This window comes from Lonchura striata, chromosome 13 (assembly GCF_046129695.1).
Source record: "Lonchura striata isolate bLonStr1 chromosome 13, bLonStr1.mat, whole genome shotgun sequence".
Lineage (NCBI taxonomy): Eukaryota > Metazoa > Chordata > Aves > Passeriformes > Estrildidae > Lonchura > Lonchura striata.
Window position 1 is genome coordinate 19,265,086 of NC_134615.1, and position 26,558 is coordinate 19,291,643.

General features: G+C 42.9%; 1 protein-coding gene across 1 annotated transcript in view; it reads left to right on the forward strand.

Annotated features, from left to right (window-relative positions):
• Positions 1 to 26,558, forward strand: part of CMIP (c-Maf inducing protein) — a 129,437-nt gene that overhangs the window by 88,313 nt on the left and 14,566 nt on the right. The window contains exons 4-13 of the mRNA XM_021541224.3: positions 6,727 to 6,888; positions 8,047 to 8,088; positions 10,652 to 10,714; positions 12,004 to 12,084; positions 15,333 to 15,436; positions 15,997 to 16,101; positions 16,852 to 17,205; positions 24,479 to 24,544; positions 25,624 to 25,650; positions 26,100 to 26,148. Of these exons, the coding sequence (XP_021396899.1) occupies positions 6,727 to 6,888; positions 8,047 to 8,088; positions 10,652 to 10,714; positions 12,004 to 12,084; positions 15,333 to 15,436; positions 15,997 to 16,101; positions 16,852 to 17,205; positions 24,479 to 24,544; positions 25,624 to 25,650; positions 26,100 to 26,148 (1,053 nt within the window). The remainder of the gene's footprint in view (positions 1 to 6,726; positions 6,889 to 8,046; positions 8,089 to 10,651; positions 10,715 to 12,003; positions 12,085 to 15,332; positions 15,437 to 15,996; positions 16,102 to 16,851; positions 17,206 to 24,478; positions 24,545 to 25,623; positions 25,651 to 26,099; positions 26,149 to 26,558) is intronic.

Sequence of the window (26,558 nt, forward strand, 5' to 3'; positions counted from 1 at the left end):
CACACACTGCATTTGCATGCAGGTTTGTCTTCAGTAGAGTTCATGAATGTAATGGTTTTAGTTTTCTTCCTTTCCCTTGGGTAGAATATCCTTCCTGTTCCATCCTCTCACCCCTGTTGTTACTGAAGGATTTCTTTGCAGCAGTGTTGAGCACATCAGAGAGCAGAAGCCCAGAAGGATGGGCAGTCAGTTGACAGCTGTGTGCAAAGGAGGTGGAGCTATATATATATATATATATATATATATATATATATATGTAGATGAGATATATAATATCCTTTGGGAACAAGGTCTTCAGTGCATTAATGTTGCAGCTGCCCAGTGTCATGCTGAGAGGTGACTGAGGAACCTGCCCTGTCACCCCCCACTTTGTCCCATGTCCACTTTGCACTTCTCTTGGTTCAAGCAGGAATGCGTTTTGTCTCTGTTCCATGCTTTCAAAATTGTGTTTATTTCAGCATTCTTTCCCTTTGCAGTGGTACTGTCCCAGTGGTACCTGAGCAAAGGACAAGCACTGTGCCGGGGGGAAGTGTCTGTGTGGTTGTTCCAGCTCGTGCATCACTAACAGCTGAACCCACGTCACCCCTTGCTGAACCCACTGAACTCTGGCAGCTCTGGGACAGAGCCGACCTGAGCCTTGGGGGGTTCTTGCCTGGCTTGGTGAGATCTGGAGCAAGGTGGCAAATACTGCTGGAAAAAACCAGGTGAATCAGGACAAACTGGAAAAGGTGGTGAGATGAGGAAGCACAACAACAGGGTGTCGACATTCAAGTTGCTGCAGGCATGATGCCTGCCAGTGGTGCTTCTCCTTGGGGTACCAGGATCCAGCAATTGCTTTGGAGGCCTGAGGGTCAGAACACTTCAGTTCTGCTCTGTTCTTGGCTTGCCATATGACCTCAAGGAAATCACCTTGGTTTTCTTGGCCTTTTCTCTCCTTGCTTTTAATAATTTAGACTGTGAGCTGCTTGGGGCAGAGAATGTCACTAGGTGTATTTACTCAGGCCATAGACTCACAGGTGCCAGTCTCAGTGTAATAAATAATGGTGATTTTACCAGGATCTTTTTTATATGAGTTGGTGAGAAATGAAGTGTTATTTAAACCTTAACTGAGTGAGAGTCAGAAGAGATTATCCTGTAATATTTCCCTCCATTTGTCTGGCCTGTGGCAAAGAATTTATGGGAAAGTGAGCCTCAACCAAGGCAATTGCATTCAGAGAAGCAACTGAAGCAGAGAACCTGATGCACTTCAGCATTTTGCAGTGGGTAGAATGAAATATGCAAAAATGCTGTGACCTGAAAATATGGTGAAGAGCAAAAGTTTGCTGCTGCTGTTTCGCAGCATATCTCTATTTTAGAGAGCAGCACATTAGTCTTTCTCTACAGAACTTTCAGAAGGTCAGGAAGAGTTTGATTACTGCAGCATGAGCAGTTTGAAGTCCCTGATTTAGAAAAGTTTCCATAATCTCATCCCAGCCCTTTGCCAGGATTGGGACTTCCTATAGACTGAGTCTTTTCAGGTAAGTTTCTTTTTTTTTTTTTTTTTTTTTTTTTTTTTTTTTTTTCATATTGGTAAATGTTGCAGGTAGGAACATAGTTCCAAAAGCTTTCAGTGGATTCAGCTGGTGATTTGAATCCATCTCTAACTAGCAGGGAAAATTCTGTTAGCAGCAAGTTACCCTTAGGTATTTTTCAGAATACCGTGATGTAAGTGATACCTGCTAATGCTAAAAGCAGAATATGGGTGTAGTTGACTTTTGGGATGCCATGCCCTCTTTGTTTTCATGAAGATAATGAGTTAAAGGTCAAAATGCCAGCAGGTAATGCTGCAGAATACATGGTGCACCTGGGCTTTGTAGGACAGGCCAACACGTGTGTTGGACATCGCCAGCAATTCTTCCTGTTCCTTGTTACGCAGCATTTGAACAAAATGTTCTGCAGTGGAGAAAACCTTTCCAGAGTCTGCTCTCTGTGTTGTTTTTATCTCTGTAGATTTGCATCTAGCAAGAGGCACCTCCATTTTACATAAGCGCTGTCAACATCAAGTGTAACACTAGCTCGTGTCATCCGTCCCCGCAGAGAGCTGGGGGGACCTTTGTGCGGGAGCCTGACCTTTTCCCTCTTGCTGGAGCTGCTCTCGTTGCTCAGCAAGAAATAAACAATTGCTGGCACCCACAGCCCTCCAGGGCAGCACCCGTTCCTGCAGGAGCTGCAGCCTGTCCAGTTCCTGCAGGAGCTGCAGCCTGTCCAGTTCCTGCAGGAGCTGCAGCTTCTCCCATTCCTGCAGGAGCTCCAGCCCGTCCCGTTCTTGCAGGACCTGCAACCTGTCCCGTTCCTGCAGGAGCTGCAGCCTGTCCCGTTCCTGCAGGAGCTCCAGCCTGTCCAGAGCTCCAGCCTCTTCTGTTCCTGCAGGAGCTGCAGCCTGTCCCATTCCTGCAGGAGCTGCAGCCTGTCCAGTTCCTGCAGGAGCTGCAGCCCGTCCCGTTCTTGCAGGAGCTGCAACCTGTCCCATTCCTGCAGGAGCTGCAGCCTGTCCCGTTCCTGCAGGAGCTGCAGCCTCTTCCATTCCTGCAGGAGCTGTAGCCTTTCCAGAGCTCCAGCCTGTCCCATTCCTGCAGGAGCTGTAGCCTTTCCAGAGCTCCAGCCTGTCCCATTCCTGCAGGAGCTCCCTGCTAAAGACTCAAGTGATCCTTTGCAGTCTGCATGTGGTAAAAGGGGAAGAGAGCTAGAATTTAGCAAGCTCTTCAGCATTAGGGGTGGCCATTAATTTTCTTTATGTAATGAAATAGTATTTGCTGTTGGGAAGACAGGTTCCTGAGAGTACAGAACGTTCTCTGGCTGGCAGTGGTAAAGCAAGGATGAAATTTTGTCATCAAAAATTTTGTCATAATTTTTCCCTTTTTGGATCAGGTGTGGTGTCTGCTTTAAGATGTTCCTAACATGAAAGGTCTTGCTAGGGCTGAACAAGGCAAATGGTCCATGCTGGCTGATTTGTGCATTAGAGTCCATTTTTCTTAGCTGTTGACTACATCAGTATTATCATTCTTGTCCAAGAAAGTGGTGTATGAGCAAGGGCTACAAGATGAGGCTATTATAGGATAAAAAAATATACTAAGATCTTACTTTAAAAAAGCTGAAAGTTTCCTAGGCTCTTTTGAACTTCATGTTCACAGCAGCGTTCAAAGGCTTTTGAGCACTGATGGTAAAAGCGACTGCTTATAGATTTTTGTCACATTACCTGGCTTAATAACTCTAGAAAAGTAATTTTTCATATGTGGACTTCAGTTCTTTCTTCCTGTAAAAGAGTATTGAGATTTAAATCTTGGAGTTTCTGCAAGATTTAATTAATTAGAGTGATTTGAGAATGAAGGATGCCCTGTCAGTGTCATTTATTCTCCTCATTCTGATTCTTCTGGGTACTTAAAAAATCCAGTGGTTTTCCATTGAAAGTCAGCATTGCAAGATTTTGGAGTGACACTGGCTGTGTAGCTCTGGCTGGTCAGTAACTAGGAGGGTCAAATTCCAAGTTGGCATATCTTATTTTCACTCACATAAATTTTCACAGGAACTGCTGCTTTTAGTGAAAATCCCCCTAGGAACTGGATTCCTACCCTGGTATTTTTCTTATTTAGGCTATTAATGATAAATGTTGTGTGAATTTTTTCAGCAACTTGAAGGCATCTTTTACACCTACATCCAGGGGGAATGAACCCCTGGACTGACATTCTTGTTCTGCATGTGTGTCTTTACCAGGCAGCTTTGTTTTTCACCTTGTGAGTGATTGTTACTCTCTGCTCCTGAGCCAGCACAGGTAGAATGGAGCAGATGGCTCAGTGGTGCCTAAGTGCTTGCTGAGACACAGCAAATTGCTTCTGTAACCCACTGATAGGTTTCAGGCTTTAATTGAGGCTTTCAGCAAGGCGCTCAACAGTGAAAAGCATTCTGCTGAGAAAAACAGCACTGTAACCATGGCCAAAGGTTCAGGACAGCAGAGTTCAACCCTCTTGGGGATGGCTCCTCTATTTATTTCTTTATTTTCTGCTGCTTTCCCACCATCATTCAAGACTCCTGTAATGTCATTCGCAGGCTGCAGCTCAGTCTGTCAGTGCCACTCAATCCTTTGTGCTGGAAATGTGAAGCACGCACTGATAAATTTGGATTCTGTGCTTGCAGCAGGCTCGGTGTGTCTGCAAAGGTGGCTGTCCCCTGATGCTCCCTTTGAGTGCCTGCCTGCCCTGCAGGAGCTTTGGTTGGTCTTCCCTGCTTGGCAGCAGGTAAAGCTCCTGCTGCCTTCCCTCTGATGTACGTCAGCATCATCAGAATTCTGACTTGTAATGGACATCTCTGAAAGGGAAAGAAGAACTCCCTTCCTCCTCCCTCACTGCAGGCAAGACTGGATTTGACAGCAAAAAAAGGATATTTGTGGTGGAGTTGTCTGAGCAGTGTCCTGTTGGGAAAGAGTTTCCTTCAGCAGCTTCCCCTTAGGCTGAAGGAGCTGCTCTGAAAATGAGTGGTAACTCACCCAAAAAGGGGCAGCTCAGAGAGGCAGGGATGCAATAACCCAGTGGTCTAACTCTCATCTTCCCCCTGTCCCCACATTTTGTCAGCTTCTAATTCTGCTTTCAGTTTGACTTCTCCACAGTACAGGGCCAAGGAATAAGTTTCAGCATTGGAAATTGCATCTCTTGAGCCAGCTTGGTTTAGTGTCCTCAATTAGTCAGAATGGCATTGTTTCCAGTTTAACAACTGTCTAATTAGTCAGAAAGGAGTTGTTTCCAGTTTAAAAAATGTCTGGTTGTCTTAGATTTAATGCTGGCATGGTTCTAACAAAAAGACCCTAAATGAAGGCACTACATGAATAGGACAAATTCTATTATTGAATTTTTCTTGAATTTCCAAGAAATCTGTGATGTAGAAGTAGTGCTGGTAGCTTAAAATCACCACTGGATTTGCTCTGTCCCAAGGAGCTCAGAAGAACAAAGATTTTTGTGCAGTTCTGAAATTCTAGACATATTTGATAATGTCTGCAGCATGTTTTTATGCTCCTTTAGCTTTTCAGTGGCTTAAAATGTACTGGAAATGTGAACTAGACTGCCAGTGTGCTTTTGTACTTGGCATGAATTTAATTAAAAAGATAATTGGATTGCTTTATCAGCCTTGACATGTCAGCCTAGTGCCACTCTCCTCTCCCCCCTCTAACAATGCTGACAAACCCAGTGCCTATGAAATCTGTATTTTTCTGCATTGTTCTCTTCTCTTGTGTTTCAGGTGGGGGTTCAGAGGTGACTGTTTGCTGCTGAGCAGTAGTTCTGCTCCAGGGTGGGAAGGAAGTGGCTGATAAGCAGAGAGCCAGCGTGGTCAGATGGTTCCTGCTGGGGCTGCCCTGGGCCAGCACGGGGGGAAATGCCAGGAGCCACAAAGCTCCAAAGCAAAACAAAGCACACAGGCCCTTTGCAGAGCCCCCTGCCTGTGTTACACTCATGTCTAGCCCAAAACATGCAGCTGAAGTCTGCAAAGCTGCACAAAATGGGCAGTGTATGTGATTTTCATGGAAGTGCTGCCGAGGAATGCAAGATCCATTTTTAGTGCAAAACTCTGATGTTTTCATGTAAACATGAGTGCCCAGCCAGTGCTGTTAAATAAACCTGAGCATGTGTCCAGACTTCTCAACATCCCTTTTTGCAGAGGCTCATGCAGAGAGTGGAAGGGCGTGTGAACTAAACACGGGTGGGGTCCTGGCAGTTGCTGTCCCTCAGTGCAGGGCTCCTTCCCTGCCTCTGGCACTGCCTCCACGCTCCTCTGGAGCCCCTCCTGGCTCTCATGTGCCCTTCATGTTGTTTTCAGAAGTGACGTTTGAACACTTATCATCATTTCCTTGAACTTGTGTAGTGCCACCAAGCCACCTTTGGGAATTTGGGTGGTTGGGATTTCTCTAAAGATTGTTTTTTATAATATAAAGCAGCCTCTGTTCCAGTAGTTTATGGTGACATGGCTGCTGAGGAGTAAGGGTCCTCTGCTTATCCAGCTGACTGTGGATGGGGCAGTTGATGAAATAGCTTGGACATGGTCAGGTGCATCAGGGAACTGGGGAAAATGGGGTTAGGCAATCAGGAATGCTGTTCTTGAGAGTGGAAATGCTGTTGTATGGAAGATTTAGAGACTTGACAAGCTGGCTTCTGTTACAGCTGGAGGGTGACATCATGATCTTCCAGGCTCCTTCAAGACAAAAAAAAAAAAAAGCCTCTTGATCTATGAGGGTTTTTTTTGCTTTGGTAAAATTGATTGAAATGGATTCTGAATGTGAATTCACATTCAGAATAAAGGATCTGTAAGAGTGATGTTTTGATGGCCTCTCTCCCTCCTTTCCCCCTTGCTTAATGAGTCTCTTAAAAAGAACTTAAGCTTTAGAAACAGTTCAATAGCAGGTATCTGTTGTTAGCCTGAGAAAGAAGATGTTTGCGAGAGGAGATGATGAAAAGAAACATGCTCTGGAGTTAAAAAAACTCATTTTGAAATGAAAAGAATCATGGTTTCTCATTGCTTCCACAGAAGAAACTGGTTTTGACATAAAAGGTTTTCTGGTCCATTTAAATGTCTCAAGTACAGCTTTTCAGCCACCAGAAAAGTCCAAACTCGACATACAGAGCAGCCCCCTTGGGCAGTAGGAAGCACAGCTGCATTCAGGGGGTTTATGGTGGTGTCAGTGTGGCCCTTTCATGTGTCTTGCAGAAGAAGATTTACAAGTACAAGAAGGTGCTGAGCAACCCCAGCCGCTGGGAGGTGGTGCTGAAGGAGATCCGGACGCTGGTGGACATGGCACTGACGTCCCCGCTGCAGGACGACTCCATCCACCAGGCACCCTTGGAGATTGTCTCCAAGCTGCTCTCAGAGGTACCTCAGCAGGGCTCCCGTTGCTCTCAGATGAGAGACAAACAGTTAAAAGTTTGGGGGTGGGTTTTATTTTAACTTGGGCTGTCAAAATTCTGCTTGCGAGTCTGCTCGTGACTTCTGCTCACTTGAGTGGAGTTTGCACTTGCTGGGGAGAAGGAAAATTTGACCCATCTTACGTAGACTTCTAGAAAAAAAACAAGCCCTATTTATGTTGTGTTTGTTGGTTTGGTTTTTGTGGTTGGTTGGTTTTTTGTTTCTTTGGTTTTTTTAATTATCTACGATAAATTAGCATGGGTTTAACTCATGCCTTAAGTCAGTGGTAAAGCTCCCTTTGACATCTATTCCATTGCCTTTGTTCCCATGACCAATAATTTTTATATCAATATATATACACACACCAATAAATGTGTAGCTATTTTATTTTTACTAATTCTGGTAAAGAAAAGTGTATTTTTTCAGAGTTCTCCATCTTCCTCCTACAATGTCTGTTTCAAATATTTAACTTTTCATGCACAGGAAATGTAATGCCAAGCAGGCTTTTCTTGTCTCAGTTCTGATGTGATAGCAGAAGGATTTGATATAAGCAAAAAAAAAAAAAAAATCCACTATTATTTTTCTTGCAGTAGTCAAAAATCTTAGCAACTCACACCATTGTAACCTCTGGGTGGATCATGCTGCTGAAAAAGCACAGAGCAAACTCTTCTGCATAGGTGGTAGCATAGGTGACTTCTAGTCAATTTATTGGCTTTTCCTCGTACTGCGTTTAAAGAAGGAATTTTGGGAAAACTGGCCACAAAAAACCCCACCACAACAATCCTTTTAATAATCTTTGTAGAGACATACAGCTTGTCCTAAGAAGACATTTTAAAGAAATGTATTGCTGGCTTTAGTTTCTCAACTGATTGAGACCTCTGGCATCCTGGTGTTAGTGTGCTGAGCTGAAGGAGCAATGAAGGCTTGCACCAGTCCTCACAGCAGGCACTGTACCACCTCCTTTAGGAGGATGATTTTAATGGCATGGTTTTTATTCAGAAAATAAGCAATTGAGTCTTGGGCCTTTCTTCCTGTGTCTGGTGGTAGCTGAGGACTGTGTGTGCTGATGTACCAACTCAAGAGTGCTCTTCGCTCACTCATCTTTCTTCTATTCAACTCTTTCAGAACAACAACTTAACCACTCAAGACCATGAGAGCATTATTGTGGTGAGTATCTTTCTGTCAAAAGCTGAGGACAAATCTGTATTGTTTGATAACAGTTCTCTTAGTGCCTGTCTCTGCCCCAGTGAAGTAGGGCAAATATGAAAGCCTTTCCACCAATGCTGCTGAGCTTAGGCAGGAATGAAAACCATTTGTCTGTTTTTTGTGTGGCTTTGTCATTTCTCTATTCTTGTTTCATAGATGAATTACAATAAAGCTTTCTCATCAGTCTGTGTGAGAGAGCACAGCATGCTGAGTGTTAACAGTGTCTCCAAATGGCCTCCTTGGGAGGCTACACAGCAGTATCCATATCTGTATATGTACTTTAAATAGTCAAACCCCATCATTTCCAGATGTGCCCTATAAAACCCTTAGGCTGAGTAGTTTCCTGAGGGGCTGATGCTGCCATATACAGAATATCTCCATTGCTGAGGGTGTGTGAGCAAGAGATTGTTTTTGTGTCATTCCAGTTTAACACCCTGCTAACTTAATTGTAAAAATATTCTCCATCAACTTTTTTCTTTTTTGTAGATTTATTTAGACATAGAAATAAGTGAATCAAATGGCAGCTCTGTTGCTTGTGAAACAAAGTGTAAGATCTTAGCAGTTTATCAGAGAGGTGGAACTTGGTTCCTCATCATTGTGATTTAATTTCATTCTCTGGCAATTTCCCGGAGATTTTCACAGTAATCTAATCTAGATCTTCACCACCACCTGATTGTATCACAGCTCTCTGGAAAATGACAAGGTGGCAGGTAGCTGCTAGCAGGTGTTAACTGTGTTTAACATTCCCTTTTAGCTGAGATCAGCCCCTGAGAGAAGCTTCTGAAGTAGCATTTACTTTTCTTTGCTTTAACTTTCATTTAACTTCAGTGCCAAGGGTAGTTCAGGCCCCCAGTTACAACTGGTTGTTTTTGGTGGAAGGATTTTTTAATAAAATATGAGAGGTGGCCCAGCTGTGAGCAGGGAAGGTGAACCTGGTGGCCTCCAAAGGTCCTTTCAGCCTGTGTTATTCCTCTGTTCTGGCTTCTTCAGTTCTTCCTGCCCCTGTGTAGGTTGTGCCCAAGCCATTAAGGAGCTGGCAGCTCCTGGGCATTCAGAGCTCACTGCCATTCCCCAGATAACCTGGGCTATTCCTGGAAAGAATTGCTAATACTGTGTGTTTATGTAGCATGTGGAAAGTACACAATGCTAGGGACCAGCTTTCCTTGTCTGGATGGTGCTGGGGCAGGTCAATATCCCAACCAATCCCTTCCTGCTCAGGGTGGGGACGCACGTGTCACCACGGCTGGGCAACGTGGCACAGCACGTGGCTGCTTTTGGCCATGGCACTGGTAAGGAGAGCACAGGAAAAGGTCCTTTCAGGCTCTCAGTCCTCCACACTGACCACAGAGGCAGACCCATAAGCTGCTCGACTGCCTCTGTTGTTATCCCGAAGCAGATGATCCCAAAGATGGGTTTGGGATGGGGAGCGAGGATGTTCTGGGCTCACTGGATTGGGGTTGTGTTCTCCATCAGTCCCCTGTGGCTGGGCCACTGCCAGAGGAGGAGTGAACAGTTGCAGAAGGGTGGCATGTGATGAGTATCATAGTTCTGACATGTAACCAAGCAGAGCTTTGCAGTTTGCTTGGGTTTTGTTGTTAAAATCCACACTAATCTTAAACCTGTATGTGTGACTGTGAAACACAGCTACTGCAAGCAGACTTACAGGGCTGAATAAGGGCATGAGAGGAAGAGCAAAAACCAAAGCAGGCTGTCTTAGTAAAATCCCGGGTGCCATCCAGATAAAATATCTGGTGTTCAGTTGCTTAATACAAAATGTCCTGGCTGCTGTGTTTAGTGTTTTACATTGAAATGGGCACTGGGAATCCCTATAACTGAGGAGAGTGGAAAAGCCTGAAGGCACTACCACATAGGATATATTATTTTGGTACCATTTTCTAGTTTACAAAGGAAGTAACAGCAGCCTAAGTTCATTACCTCCTCAGTGGCAGGTACGATCTCCAATGTGTTTACCCAGCACAACCACATTGGTTTTTGTAGCAACAAAGGTTGATCTCAACTTTTACAAAGTTAGATGCTTGATTTTGATAAATAGTCTTCCCAGGTAAGAGCAGTACTAGGTTGCTTTTAGTGAGCTCTTTTTCACAAATAAAGAGGTTGAACTCCTTCACAAAGGATATGTGTGTGTGGTGGTGTTCAGTTTTTTCTTTCAGGGAGATGTTCTAACTGAAATAGTGAGCCAGATTCATCCTTGCTTTATTACATCCTAAAGCAAAAATGTCTGCTGTTTCCATTTAAGCCATTATAAATATTGTACTCCTGTGCCTGTTTTGCATATTTCCACTGATGTAGTTAAAAGCAGAGTTTTCCTGAGGATTCATAGCAGAGGTGTGCTTGAGCTTGTAAAATAAACACATGGCCCACCTCTTTCTCTATTGATGCTTTTGTCCTTTCCTAAAAGTGAGCTTTTATCCCCTCGAGAAAAATACTTCCCTGCAATATGCTTTCTCCAGTTGCTGCCTTGAAATTCAATTTTTTTCTGTTTTTTCTCCCTTTCTTTTTAAAGGCAATTGCACCTTTGCTGGAAAACAATCATCCTCCTCCTGACCTCTGTGAATTCTTCTGCAAGGTATCATCAGAATGGGAGGTTGTTTTTTTTTTTTAACTTCTTACCTCCTGCCCAGATTGAGTTCAGTTTTTGGTCAGCAAGCTTTGATACTGGAATGGTGAACAGCACCATTATGATAAATACCATCATATGCTTAGTATATCAGAGTGTTTTGTCCTGATACTGTGTGAGAGTTAAAATTTTGAGACTCCCACAGCTCAGTCTGGGTACAAGAGGTGTCCTACTGCATGCTGTGTTCAGCAAATGCAGAAATCACTGGAGCCATTGTGTTCAGGTGTGTGTCCATGCTTCTCCTGCATTTTGTATCCTTTATCCATAAACTTCAGAGTACTTTGGATTGCAGACCTTTTGGATTTAAAAATACTTCTTTTCCTCAAGGCCTGGTTGTGTTTCAGTTTCAAGTCTGCTTAAATTTGCTTGCTGATGTTTGGGTATGCATTTGTCAAACATTCTGGATGCTGCTTGTAGTTCCCATCCAGAGTTATTCATCAGCTGCTTCTTCCTACAGAAATTGAGTCAAATTACAGAAACTCCTCTGACTTGCATTTTTATAAGCACTCTTAGGTCATCAGTAACCTCACACTTGATGCATTTTTATTCCTGATTTGGGATGTTTTGCCTTAGATCTCTCTCAGAGAAGGGCGCCCAATTGTCTGTAAATGTGTGTGATGGGTGTGTATAGTTGCAGGAAGGGAAACAGGTTATGGACTTCCCAGAACAGAAGTGGACAGGCTAATGAGAAGGAGAATTTATCTTCAAAATTGACCCTGTCTTGAGCAGGAGGTTGGACTTTCACAGCTCTTTCCCAACCTAAATTACTCCGACTGATACATTATGATTCTATATTTCATCCTGTGATGGGAGAGTGGTTGTTGGTACCTTCCAAGATCCACCACAGGTTTTTAGGCTGGATCCCAAAGAAAGGAGGTTTGTGGCATTGCAGTGCCTGTGTGATCATATCTTCCAGACATATCTGGCCTATCCCCAGCCACTTTCCTTTTAAAACTGTTGGCAATAAGACCCCACAATGGTACATTGCAGTGAGTTTTGGGAAGAATGGGCGACAGGGAAAGGAGTCTGCAGTTTGTGAGCTCTCATGGGAATCTTCTACTAGATGCCAGCAAATCCATAGGAATGAGCACTGTTATGAGTGCCTTAGTCTCAGGAAAGATTAATTTAGCCCCTGGGTGTTGTTAATCTTGGGGTAATCCATGCATGGGGTGTAAAGCCAGGGGACACCCATCTCCATGATTCCTGCAGCTCACAACATGACCTGTTGCTCCTTCCAGCACTGCCGAGAGCGCCCACGGTCCATGGTGGTGATCGAGGTGTTCACCCCAGTGGTGCAGAGGATTCTCAAACACAACATGGTGAGTGCCACGGGAGCTCCAGCAGTCTGGAGAAGTTTTACTGCCACACCTTTTGTGATCAGCAGCTGCTCTGTTGCCTCTCATGTGTTGTTGTATCTAAATCTGCCCCTCAAAGTGTGAGTGCTGCATGTAATTGTGTGTTACTTCATCAGTGCAGAACTAATGAGCTTTCAATGGGATCCTCAAAAGCATCTAAGCAAAGCCATCTTTTGAGGGATGTTTCCTTTGGCAGCAGTGCCAGCATATGCAGCTCCAGCTCATTCCCACCTGGCCCTTGGCTCCTTATTTACTCCCTGCATGCCATCCTTGCAGTTAAAACAGTTTAAAATCAAATAAATAACAAAAGCAGAATGGGGATTTTGTTCATTTTGAGCTCAGCCCTCAACACTTTTTCTGTAAGACACCACCAGTCCTCTTGGTTTCCATTTTTCTTTAGGCCATGTCCAGTGAGTTCTTACCTTGGTTTCCTGAATATCCTTACGCTTTTCTACTGCTATTCTTACTTCTCAGCACAGGATTTAGGCACTCTGTCATTTTATGGCTGTTCTTACTCAGGCTTTCTCTTTTCTCATTGCTGATCAATTCCTTGTCAGTGTTTGAAATACATGCCCTGCTTTGTTTTCCACCCTGTAGACCAGATTCCCCTCCCCCAAATTCTGAACATATTCTTACATGATCCATACTACTCTCTTAATAGAGGTCTGGGGTATTCACCAGCTCTCCAGCTTTTGTGGCATACAAAGTTTCCTGCCAATGTTTTGAAGTTACATGAAGAAGTCTTACTTCACAATGCAGTGCCAAAGAATAACAAATAAACAAAATAAAATATTTTAGGCAGTTGATTGGCGGTGATCTCAAGGATGAACCTCTGTAACTTCATAATCAACTTCTTTTCACTAACATACAATTTTAGAGATCATCTGTTGTCATGCTGTGATTAGCATGAACCCAGTAGAAAACAGTTCATATTTCTTATTTTCCCAATCTTATTATTTAACCCCCTGAGTTTACAGAACTAGGTAGAAAGCCCAAGATGGCAAAAAGGTCATATTTCTAGCTCTGTGCCAGCACTCTGCAGACATGTAAACATTTTTGAATATTCTGTAGTGTTCAGTGAAATATTCTGTAAATGTTATTCTTGGATTCCAGACTGATTTTTTTAAAGCATCCAGAGCTCTTGAGGGGTCTCAAATAAAATCTAAATGCATAGTGTAATGCTTATATTTGGTTAGCTTCAGAGAATTGGGTATATTTACTATACTTAACATTTGCAGATTGAAAATCAACATGTCTGTACCGCAGTGTGTAGTTGGAGAATTTATGGTGTCAGGTATTAATTGGAGTGGATTTGGGCACTTTACCACTCTCTGGGGACTTCTGTACTGAATAGTGCTTTAGAGAATGTGTGTGTGTGCACATAAATTCAGTTACTCTTTAGGGGGACACTAAACTTCATCACCTCAGGAGGCCCTGTGCAGTTCTTGGGGCAGGAGACTGAGCTGGTTCTTCCCACCTTTGCCTCCAGTTTGTTCTGTGGCCTTTTAAAATTCCCAACAAGTTTTGCTCCACAGTTTTCTACCTATAAAATGGGGAAAGAGTGTCTCATTTATTTCTAATTTTAACATCTCAAAAGAACCTGGGTGGGTTTTTGTCCTGGTGATAATACTGGTTACACGCAGGACTGGAGGCTGTTGTGTGCTGAGTTATTTGAGGAGTGCTCAGCAACCTCCCAAACATTCAGGTTTTAGCTGTTTGTAGGCTCAGCTCAAATGTTTGAATATAAACCCTTCTTTCTTTTTTTCTTTTTATTTTTTTTTCAGCAAACAGTATTGGTGGTGTGTATTGTTCTGTGCTTGGTATGTGATAGGGCATTATATTAAATTTAGAGGGATAATTTAATTTACAGAGGTCAGCGATGACATCCTCTTTATGATCTCTTGGACTTTGATTCCAGCTGCAGTTAAGACACCTGGACAGGCTGAAAACTTCCATAAACAATTGCAATTGCAAAAGCTGTCTTGCAAGGCATGTTCATGAAATTAATCAAATGTTCTATGAAGCACACATGGTCTCCTGCCCTTGGATCAAGTTGCCAGAAGGAGCTGTTAAAAGTTTAATGATGTTAATTGTAATGATGTGGAATTGCCCACGGTCCCTTTGCTGGGTGAAGTTACCAGGCAGCCATTCAGTACCAGCAGTGACACTTAGGGCTTGAAAGAGACATTGCTCACCCTAAACTTGTTTTCAAGTTTTTGGTCATTTTTTCTGGCTGTAAAACTGACAGGTATTAGTACAGGTTGTTCTACAGAAGTGCCTGAAACCAAAATGAGTTAGCAGAAGGTTTCAGTGCTCTGGGAGTTTATCATCCCTTTTACAGACCACCACTAGTTCATTACCATTTTTTTAACATTTCAGTTGCCATGTATTTTTTTCAGGATAACTTCCACAGGCAGCTGCTGGAGGAATAGCTGGGAGTGCTTGTTTGTCCTCAGTGGACCTTGTTCCCCACTTGGAAATTCAGCTCTGTAGTCCTGCAACACCTGTGTAATAAGGTTACACCTGTGTAAATGTGAGGAAATGTGCTGTGGAATAACACTCACCAGACAGCAGAATTTACTCCTTTCACAGCTAAAAATAGCAGGTGATGTGAGGAGATGCAGGATTTCAGTTAGCAGGTGCCTCTCTGACTTCAGGATTTAAAGAAAGTAACTCTTGAGCTCACCTGTCAAATTCACAGTATAGCTGGAGTAAAATCTGTGGAGGAAAAAACTGATCTCTGGTTTTGTACTTGATTGCGTGTTGATAGCATGTCAAAATTATTTTCTCTAAAACCAGAATAGATACTCATTGCAAACATGGAAATATAGTATTTTTTTTGAGTTTTATTTCTAAAAATCTGCAGTTACGAGTGGACACAAAAGTGTCAAACAAAAAATGTATCTCAAAATCAAAATATTAAGTGGAAAGTGCAAAACAAATGTTAAGTATAGGTGAGATTTTTTGGTTCTTAGTTGATTGTTTCATTATACAGAAGTTTGTTTTCAAAGTGGATATAAAGGAAAGGAGGTTGGAAATGCTGTCATTATTAGTGGGGAGAGCATTACTTCACTGTGCAGAGATGCTCTTCTCTTGAAGCTTGTCAGTATAATAGCAATGTGAATTCAGTTGTGTTTGGGCTGGTTTCTTTTGAAAACCCACAGTTTCAATGTACATTCACCATCTTCACCAAGTCTCTCCTTCTTGGACAGGATTTTGGGAAGTGCCCTCGGTTACGCCTCTTTACTCAGGAGTACATTCTGTCTTTGAATGAGCTGAATGCTGGAATGGAGGTGGTGAAGAAGTTTATTCACAGGTTAGTTACATTTAATTTATGGCATATTTCCAATCCTGTGTCCATGCTTTGGTGTGTTATTTCTCCCAACCCTGCTTTACTGGCTGTTTACAGTAGCTGGTGCTTTTTGGTACTGGCAAACAGCAAATAAATCAAGTCCATCAGGCAGTGTTGCTGAAGGCTCTTTTTCAAAATGCTTGTTCTCAGATAATTCTAGGGTTTTCTGCCTAATTCCACGCTGCAAGCTAATGGACTTTGCTGTGTGTATGTTCTTCATATACATTTAGACTCAAAGCCTCTGCAGAATGATTCAAATTAACTTTCAAGCTCATCATGCCCACTCGGGTGTGAGATTTTGGGAGGACTTTAGGGATACCGCATCAATTAAATAGATGATTCAGCTTACCCTTGTTCACAAGTCAGGCCATTGGATTTACAGGGTTAAAATGTCTTTCTGTTATGGCCCTTCTGAAGCTCCTCCAAGGATGCCTATCCAGGTCTGTCACCTTGTTCTGTCTGACTTGGTTTTGCCCACAGGAATCTTCCTCGCAATGACATAATCTTTTTTTTTCGTTTTCCAGCATGCATGGTCCAACGGGACAATGCCCACATCCCAGGGTCCTGCCAAATCTTGTAGCTGTCTGCTTAGCTGCCATTTATTCCTGTTACGAGGAATTCATCAACAGGTGAGTGTGAATTCCCAAACAAGATCAGTGTGAGATGGGTGTGCTAGAAAACCTGAGAGAAGCTGAACCTTCCTTCCCCGTTGCTCACCAAGGGAATGAGGAAGGGCAGGGGTGAGACCTTGAAGGAAGGGTTGTGTGTAAATCCCTGTGTGTCTGCAGCTTTGAACCCGAGCTGGTTTCACAAGGCTGTCTCCGTTATTGTGGAAAATCTGATTCCTCACTCGCTGCAAAATAGACACTGCAGTTCTTGACACGCGAGCCAGTTTCCAGTAGACACTGAGGGTTCCCCTCTGCTATGTTTCCTGTTTGTTTATGCCTATCTGACTTTCCTCATGGTAGAGCACAGACAGGGGCTGCTCAGTGTCCAACACAAATTCCAGACACGAGGGTTGCAGACAAATGTCTGGGCATGTGCTATAGCCAGATACATACTTGGGCATGGATTCTGTTACAGCTTTGCACGACTTGGACAGGAAAGTTCACCTTTAGACTAAACTGGTCTGTCAATTAGAGTAATGAAAAGCTCAAGTCTTTGTCAAATAGGGGCTGCAGAGCAGTCCTGTTGGAGCCTTTTAATGTTTTTAATTGATTTCAGTAATCCGATTGTGCAGAAGAAAGCCATCCGGTGGGCTGGGGTGAAGTACAGAGGGAAATCACAAAAAATCGTGGCTTCTCAGTGTTGCACTCTCTCTCCTGCTCTCTGCTGCTGTGTCTGTCTACTAAAATTATTTGTTTCCTTCTGAAATTCAGTCGGGACAACTCGCCAAGCCTGAAGGAAATTCGGAATGGCTGCCAGCAGCAGTGTGACCGAAAGCCCAATCTCCCCCTCCGCCTTCTTCACACGAGTCCTGACCTGGTCTCTCAGGAGGCCACCTTGACTGAATCCCGTCTCAAACCAGTTATTGTCACTTCCAACGAGATCCACGTGGAGGTGGAGCGCAACAACACGGCCAACCAGAAGATGACAGCCGGCGTTGGCAACGACAGCGAGCCCAACCTCATCGACTGCCTGATGGTCAGCCCCACCTGCAGCACCATCAGCATCGAGCTGAGTGCCCAGGCAGACCGGATCCTGGGCTGCTACGTGGAAATACTCAAGATGCTGTGAGTGTCTTATTTTGAACAGCTTTTAGAACAATGTCATCTTAACAATGGGGGGGCTTTTCCCACAGGCCTGTTGTCTTAAACATCTGTGGTGAGCCAGCACATGGTTATAAATCTTAACTCCAGCTCTGGAGAGTCCAGCCTTTGAAAGAGGCATCTGGCACTGCCAAGATGTTCTAAAAATAGCATTAGGAAGATGAAAATGGAAAGCTTATTTGTACAATGAGCCTCAGGCATTTTACAGAAGACGGGATGTTGGTGCCAGTGGTTTCTGTCTTTGTTCTTGCCCACCAAAAATAAATAAAAAAACCCATTTGTCTCCTCCAGGGCTCTCGGGTTTGCCTGAGACAGAGCTAGAGCAGGCAGGTCTGTGGTAGGTTCAGGGCTTGTGCAGTGGTAGGCAGCACCACTGCCCTGATGTGAGCAGGAGTTGGATACTGTCGTTGTTCACTTAGATGTTCTCTCTCCTTGTGCTTGTAGACTTGTATGACTTATTCAGATTTGCTTGTATTAGAGTGGAGTCTGTCTGGTTGCTTTGGTACAGCAGACCTGTATTAGGCCCTGGGTGTTCAAATAGTCTTTGCCACAAAATGGTGCCAACATGATTACTGGCAGGCAAATTTCCCGAATATCTTAAACAGGATATAAAGGAAAATGTTCTTCAGGAAAAGCTTTGTTTCTCTGGATAAATAAATGAAAAGGAATAACAGAAGAGGTGGACTGCAGAATGGGAGATTGTAATTGAAGTGCAGTAAAATGACTTTGTTGACTTTGACAGCTAGCTCTGCTACTGCGTTGCAATATGTTTTGTGGCAAACTGTTAAACTTCTATATTAATTATTTTTAAACAGTGTAAGGTCTAATGAAGTCATAGTTGAACTTTCTAGAATCCAAGATGTGGGTGAAATCTGGACTGTTCTGTAAACCATGAGCATGTGCCTATACTGCAGACAAATGCACATCTGGGGGTACACTTAAGGAATAAAATGAAGTCAAACTGCTGTGATGGAGGATTTTGTGAAGGTTTTTGTCCCACATTTTCTTTTTTTTTTTTTTTTTTTTCAAAATATATAATACAAATTTGCAGCATCACTTTTCCACTCACTACACAGCTGACTTGCAGTTGCTTAAGCACTGATTCAAAATTGGAGACAGGACAAGTGAATACCAGATACTGTTCCCGTTAGATTCTTGAGCAGGAAGTTGCTGTGAAGGCTAATTTTGTAGATTTTTTTTTTCCCTGTGGCCTAGGTTTTTCTGCCTTTAAAAATGATTGCATTAAGAAAAGCACAGCATCTGAGTTTGCTTCATCTGGGGGCTTCTAAGTCTCCACGCACCCAGGTGCTACATTAAACATGTCATGTATTTATTCCTGTCCCCTTGACTCTCCCTGTTTTCCATAAACACTGAGCACTCTCCCAGTCCTGATGCTGGTTTGGATGCTGACTCACCAAGCATTGACGGTTTTGGTTTCATCATGCAGCTGACACACACTTATAAACAAATTCACAAATGGGCATGTTCTTCCTCACAGTCTCTCCACTTTTAAACATTTGATATGCCAGGTCCCAAGTACCATTTCATTTGCTACGCAAGGAACTCGTTTCACTCCATACCTTAAAATAATCTATTTTTTTGATGCGTTTAAAAATCAAGTTGCAGCAGCAATGAAAATGGGGATGTGTTACTGTTAGAGGTGTTGTAGGTGTGGGGCTGCTTTGGGCCCTTTTTTTTCTTGTACAACAGTAGTTCTGAAAGGTGAAACCCACAGGATGTGATGAAATCACAACCTGTGAGAATATAGGGCAGCTCCTAAGGCAGAGCTGTGGCTGTAGCTCCACACATTTGAATTCCCTTCCATTCCTGTTCATCCCTTGATCTTTTGGGTTCCTGGAAACAGTAATGCAGAATCTGCTCAATTCTCATTCTGCCACTGGCTCACTGGGAGGTCTTAGATAAGCCACTTTTAAATGCCTCATTTTCCTTATTTGTAAACTATAGGTAAAGATTTTCCATGTTGTTTTTTTAAATGCTGAAACCAGTGATGGAAAAGCATTTTAGAAGGACTTGCAGTTGTTACCAAAAATACAAGATAATGCTGTTGTGATGCTGATTACTTTCATGCTCTAGCTCTTTCTGAACAAAGGGTTTCTGTTGCATGAAATACTATTACTGTACTTTGAAAATCTGAGAATATGAAGAAAGAGAGTTGAAGAACATGCCAGTAGGAAGAAAACATTAATTATAAAACAACTGCTATCCAGGAGCTGAGCTCTCAGCGGGCATTCAGAAAAATAATGTTCTTATTAGTAACAATGGTAAGCCAAACATAAATAAGTTGCTTAGCATTGAGTTTGATTGTTCTTTTAGGTGTCTGACTCAGTATCATCATCAAAACAAGAGTCACCATGGATGATATCTTTTTTACATAATTAACTTAGGGCAGCAGGGAGTAATTTATTTAGGCAAATTTTAATTATTGGAAGTCTAGCAAATAAGAATTCTCAACAGTAGCTTCAACAGAGGACATTTTATTGTTCACATAACTCTTACACAGTGCTTACTTTTTGGGAGAAACACTCACTTCTAGTATCAATGAAGATGTTATTTAACAATCACTGTAATACTTTACTTTTTGCACAGAAAGCTAAAAGGGCAGTTTAGAAAGTTTGTCTGTGGGGCTCTTACAGCACCTAGAACATCTTTGACCCTTTTTCTAATATAGTTGAGTAACAAAACACAACTATTGCATACTACAGGAAAACAGAAAATCATGATTTTGAAGATCTTGGCAGATGACCCAAAGTCTGGGCAGATTTTAAAGGAGACACAGTCTCTAGGGTAACACAGTATTTTGGTCCTGCACTCAAAAGTGGATCAAACTTCTGTGTCAATATTTTGTAACTCATTCTGGACTCTGATAGTGTTACTGACAGCAGCCAATGTCTCCTGAATGCTACAAGTTTTAAACTGATGCATAAAAAATGTACTAAGTTAATTGAAAATTTTCTGTTCATCATTTTAAATTAGAGGCTCTGAGAACAGTTCAGCATTGCCCAGCTCCTACTTGCATGTTAATGTTTCCATGCATTTTGGAATGTCTTGTACAGCCAGACTTGTACTTGAATAGATAGCCGTGGTTAAAGAAAATTGCAGTAGAAGGAGCTGTGAGTCCACTCCTTGGGCTGGAGAACTTCAAAGTTTTCTTTCACCTGAAGGACTCCACTGATTCCAGAGGGTGGGGAGACCCTTAAACTGTCTGCAGTGAAATCTAGGTCAACTGGTTGTGAGAACAGACCCCTCTTGGGGATGCTCTGTTAGTGTTATATCATAAATTGTTACCCTTTGTCTGTGTTATTTTTTGTTTCCATGGCTGCCTGTGGTGGAAAAGGTCTGTCCAGATGTCCAGACACTTGTAGCCCTCTCTGGGGCCAGTGTCACAACCTGTTTTGGGCAACCTTGTGTTGCTGTTTCCTGATGCTTCCATGCCAACTGTGAGCAGTGGGGCCCATTTCTGTTCTCAGCAGTCAGGGCAGAACCTTTCTCGGGTCTTTCAATGACGCTCAATTTTCTTCTTTTGAAAAGCCAAACAAGCCCATCTCAAAAGAAGGTTGAACATGAAAAGGCACCTCGGTGTTTTGCAGATAGCAGGTTTGTGACAAGGGGTTTGATGAGGCTTTTTCTCAGCCTGTCCTGGCACCCTGAGCTAAACCTGATGTCATACAATTCAGGGAATTGAACCTAGAGCCAAGGGAAGATATTGACTTATCTGACAACAGAGATTACCTTGTCAGTCTGCTCAGTCTGGAGAAGAAGCTGCTTCCAAGTAGTTGCTCTTGTCTCTTCATTGCCCCCAACACCCAAGGACTTGGGGCTTGCAGTGTCTCAGAGATGAGAGCCACAGCTCTCCAAACACGAGCACCCACTGGAGCTTCCCCTGCTGCTCTGCATTCCCCAATAGGTCAGTGGCATGCTCTGAATATCCCAAGTGGATTATCCTATGTCATGTTTATCGAGGTTGCCCTGGGCTGCTCGTGTGTTTTGGATTGTTTGTGCCGCACATGACATGCGGGCAGGTTTTCATTTTGGTGAAAGGTGATCCCGGGGAAGGAAAATGTATTATGTTGGCAGGCCAAGAGCGATGATGGCCCTGAGGCAAAGTCACTGCAGTCAGGGATTATTTAATTAATCTGGTTGTTCTGTGCCCTGGCCAGCCCCCTGGGACAGTTGCAGGGTGGGGAGGCTGTGTGCAGTGCCAGGTGATGGCTCCGGTCTGGCACCGCCGGCTCCGCGACCCCCACGCGCTCCCGGGAAGCCGCAGGTCGGGCTGCAGCTCTGCTGCTCACCTACAACTGCAACTCCTGCAAAAATCAGAGCCAGGGAGCCGTCCCCCCTTTCATCAGGCCAGTCCTGGGATTTGAGCTGTGTGATGAGCGTTGAGCCCGGCGCCCTTGGAAGAGCTGTGAAGGGAGTTTGTCACAGGCGCTGTCCCAGGATCTCCCTGCAGCTCTGCGCTCCCTCCTTCTCCTGGCCCAGCCTCTTTGTCTGGCTCATTGCAGTGATTGTTAATTGCAGCCAGAACTAATCCATCTCCCTTTCTTTCCCTGCTTCAAACACTTCTGTCTTGTGCTGGAGCTTTGAATGGACTGAAAAAAAAAAAAGAAAAAAGCAACTGTCTGAAATGAAAGAAGAGTGCAGATGAGATGAGCACAGACAGAAGGAAAATGTTTTTGAAAAGGGAATAGGTGGGAGGAGGAGAAACACTGTAGGCTTTTAATAAGTAGTTTAGTTTTATTCTTGTGCTCTGTTTGTTTCATGTTTCCTAGCTCAGATTGAAGGGATTACAGGCTGTGCAGATTTTATATTCAGGTCCTACTCATGCGACCAAATTTTATATATTTCAATAGGAGACAGTTCCCTTCCTTTCTTTCTTTCTTCCTTCTCCTGCTGGGGAAGCAGACTGATTTCTTTTCACTGCCTTCTCACAGACCTGCCCTGCTCCCCAGCTTTGAGAAAAGTCAGTGATACTGTCCCATTCTGTCTGCAGTTTCATTCCATTACAAAACAACTTTTTTTCTTATTCTTGCAATTTCCTTTGAAGCTCAGCCATTAAAAGTTGATTGGTTCATATTATTAGTAATCACAACTCTCCAGATTGCTCAAGAAGGAACTTCAGTGATGTAACACTTAGCCTGAGATGTCACAGGAGCTAAGCCTCAAAGTGGCTCTCAGCTGTTAACCTTCTGTTAGAAAAGATTTGTAGGTGCTGTATCTTACGTGGTATGAAGCACCTTTAACACCTCTGGATTTTCTAACTCAGCTTTTGACTTCTGAGTCTCCCCTGCTTAAAAATCTGCTTTTAGCACTGTTTTTTATCTACTAATAACATGTCTTGTTTTTAGACTAAAATCAGCTAGGAATTTCTAAAGAGTATGCATATTTAAATAAAACAAAATGTCTGGACTATGTTCTCACACCTGACAAACGTGGTAAGACCTGTGGCACTTCTCAGGGCTGCAGCTATAGATAGGTTGCATCAGATCTCTCCTATAGAGACCTGCTATTTTAACAAGAGACTTTTAGCTGAACCCAAACAGGCCAGAGTTCTGTGTCACTGACCCATTCAATGTGTCTGTAGGTCAGAAACAATGAATAATCTTCTAGATAGCTTTAATTAATCAAAGCTTTGTTGAAAGAACCCAGAAAGCTCATCTTAAAGATGCTGTGTCAGAGGTTTCCTTCCATTATTTCAGTTTATGTGACAAGCCCCATCCTTAGGTGTGTCATGATATTCACTTTACACTGACTAAGTGGAAAAACAACCTTGTAATGAAGTCCTGCTTCATGTCTTGCTGTTCTGAGACATTAAACAGAGTTGATCATCTTCCTTGTTTGTTCAGTGGCTATGCAGGTGAGGGACTTTTTGTCTCTGGAAAGAACCTTGTGAATAGGTGATCACAAAGTGCTCTTGCTGCCACTGACTCACACTCACTTCAGGTTTGAGACACCCCTTGTTTCAGAGTTGGCCCTAGTAGAAGAGAATTTTTCATGGAGGAGAAAATTAGGTTCACTGGCTTTTAGCACAGCTGGCATGGGCATGAGGTTTCTTTTTTGGATTACTTTAATTTCACATGTGCTCTTCTGGCTTTTAATGCACTAAACCACTTCCAGGTCACAGTGGTCCTCATGGGTTGGTTTCTTGCATGACATAGCACACATTTGTGTAACCTGAACTCATGCTGCTCTTGGGCAAGTGATAACTACTTCCCTGGTTGATTTTTACATCACAATTCTCCATTCAGTTAAAACTTCTTTGCACATGCTTCTTAAGAGTACCCTGCTCACGCATTTGAATTTTCTTTTTCTGTGTATACATCTTTGTGGCTTGTCCAGCATCATGTGCATTATTAGTTTATGGACATTTCTGGTTTTTGTGGTTTAAAAGATGGATGAGACTTTTGGAAATGCATCATCTTCAATTTCTCTGAGCTAGACGTTTCCCTTTGCAAAACTGCATTCTTTTGGAACAGTTCCTGTGCATATGTTGTCTGTCTGTAATGCTATCAGTAGATACTGTCCATTTCAGAACATTACACTTCGTTCCTTCCCAAAGACACACCACACTTTTGTGCCAAGTTTCCAGTAAGTTGCAGCCAATACTCTGGTTTTTAACACTGAAATCCAAAAGGTAGCAGCACTAAGAGGAGGTGGCAGGCTCTTCTACGTTGTTTGTACAGACATCCCCAGGTGTTTCAGCCCATGTGAGATGCACTTCTGTGTATTCATTGTTATTAATGGGACTGAGAGCCAGGGTCTGGGCTTTGGCTGGTGGGTTTTGTGTCAGAAATGGATTTGCATTGTCTCAGTATTTAGTATGTTTTTGCTAATGGACGTCTGTCTTACAGCAAAGAAAATTTCCAGTTAAATGTACAAAAGAGCTTTAAATAGCAAGTGGCCTGGTAATTGCTCTACCAACTTAGATGAAAGTATTACTTAGTGATTAAATGTCAACAGGTTTCATAAACAGCAAATGTCTTTAAGTTGACATAAAGAAGGCCTCTCTGGAGGTCACTGTAAATACCAGGTTTATTGTGCCTCAATGGAGAATGTGCTGGAAATGGAAAGGGAAATGTCACTGTAGATTTTGAGAGTGCTTCAGTAAACCAGAAATGTTGTTGGTGCCCACAGTAAAAAGCTTTTAACTCCTTGAACTAACTGTTGGCAAACCATACTTAAAACCTGGTAACTTGTTAACAAAATATTCATTTTGCAGGTCAGACTACGATGACTGGAGACCAGCCCTGGCCAGCTTGCTTCAACCTATCCCATTTCCCAAGGAGTGAGTTTGCACTGTCTTAGTATTTACTGGCTTGTTCTTGTTACTGTTTTTTTATGGTGAAATATACGTCAAGTAAAAAGTGATGGTAATAGGAGCTTTGTGCCTCTAGTATTGATTTAGAAACTGAAGCTGATTTTGGCTGATGCAGAGGGATGTGAAGACCTCCCCACGTTCAACTTCCTTCCCCGTTTCTCTCAGATGATCCTGAAAAGAAATATGGTTAACTAGAGACAGGCAGACAGGAAGGGGAGGAAAGCTGGTGAGGAGGAGAGCAAAGTGAGAGATTTCGTGGGGGAGGATGCTGTACTGGCGTCACAGAGACTCCTGTCATTTGTGCTCTGCATTACATGAAGAAGCTGCCCTAAGGATCAGCCGAGCTCCCTCGGAAACCTATTAATGAGCAGAGGTGTTTATAAAGTGCAGACCTCCACAGACAAAAATTACAATTGTAATTGTACAATTTGCTGGCTTGTCACATCCCCTGATGACCTGATGTCTTGAATCACAGAGGTCTAATCCTCCATGCCAGGTTACCTGGGCTACAGTGAGAGCTTGGAGATAGGTAACAGACATCATTACCTAAGTCAAACGTGAGTCTTGGGGGAGCTGTAAACCATAGCATGATCCAAGGCACTTCACAAAATGACCATTAATTGCTTTACTCGTGTATGATGCTAATTAGCTGCGACCATACCCAAATTGCCTTGCAATTAAGGAATACACCTGGCTCTTGGAGGTAGGCAAAACTCTGTAATTACATAATGGCATTGTAAGTCTTTTACTTTCTTCTGACCCAAAGCTCCCACTGACATTAGTCAGAGCTTTGTGTAAGACAGACTCAAGAAAAGCTACAAGATTTGCTCCAAGTTATTTTCCCCTCTAGGTTAATGAAAGAGGCTTTATCTGATTTTTTTAAACTTTTTTTTTTTTTTTTTTTTTTTGTCTTATGTGCTCCAGTTGCTTAGCAAGTCCTTTTATTATCTGGAAAGGACTGAAAAGTGCTTGTTTGGTTGTTTGGGCTTTTTTTCCCCCTCTCTCCTTTCTCTCAGATCCTCATACTCTTCTGTTTTAAATTTCAGGGCTCTCGCACATGAGAAATTCACAAAGTAAGTTTCTGGGGCTCCTTTGTTTTATTGATTAAATTCTCGTATTAGTCAATAATAGCAATGATGCATTATTCAGTATTGTGTCTCTAATGGCTTTTATCTGTGAAGGGCTGTAGGCATGTTCTGTTAGCAATAAAAAGTTCTCTTTGTAATTTATTGTGCTAGCAGGAGCCCAAGGACTAAAGCCACTGGGTGCTGATAGAATTTACAAAGGAGTTTGTCAATGCACATCTCTGAAACATTTTCTAGGCTTTTGTGAGCAGACACTGTCCTTCGTAACCACTTTTAGGCATCATATGTCCTTTCTGTGGAAACAGTTCTATGTGTTTCTCTTTAAAGTTCATTAATATATATAATTTTAGGTTTTATTAAAGAGAAATGTGATACTTGTGCAAATACTGCAACCAGCAACTGCTTATTCATATCCTTCTTACTCTTACTTTTTTCAGGGAGCTGAAATATGTGATTCAGAGATTTGCAGAAGACCCGAGGCAAGAAGTGAGTTTGTTGGCAGTTTACACAGAGCATTAGCTGGATGGATTGCAACTGCACTTGTTCAGATCTCTCCTTAAGTAGTTGGTTCCAAAACACGGTGTGGTTTTACTCTGCCTAGGGCTCTAAGGAGTAGTGGCCACTCAGGGTGGTTTATGTGTTGTCACCTCCTTGTCTGGCATCAGTTGATGTCCTTGTTCTGCAGTAAACTGCAGACCAGCAAGATTTTCACCCTCTGTGGGATCACTCAGAGCTTTTCACCTTCCATACAAAAAAAAAAATGGAAGCAAAATCCATGGATCCACGCAGCTTACAAAATAGCAGGTTTTGTGTAGCTGTGTTTCAGCTCTGTTGTGTGCAAATGACCGTAATTCTGATGAATTGGCAGCAGAAGGGGGGTGGGAGTGTGTTACTGG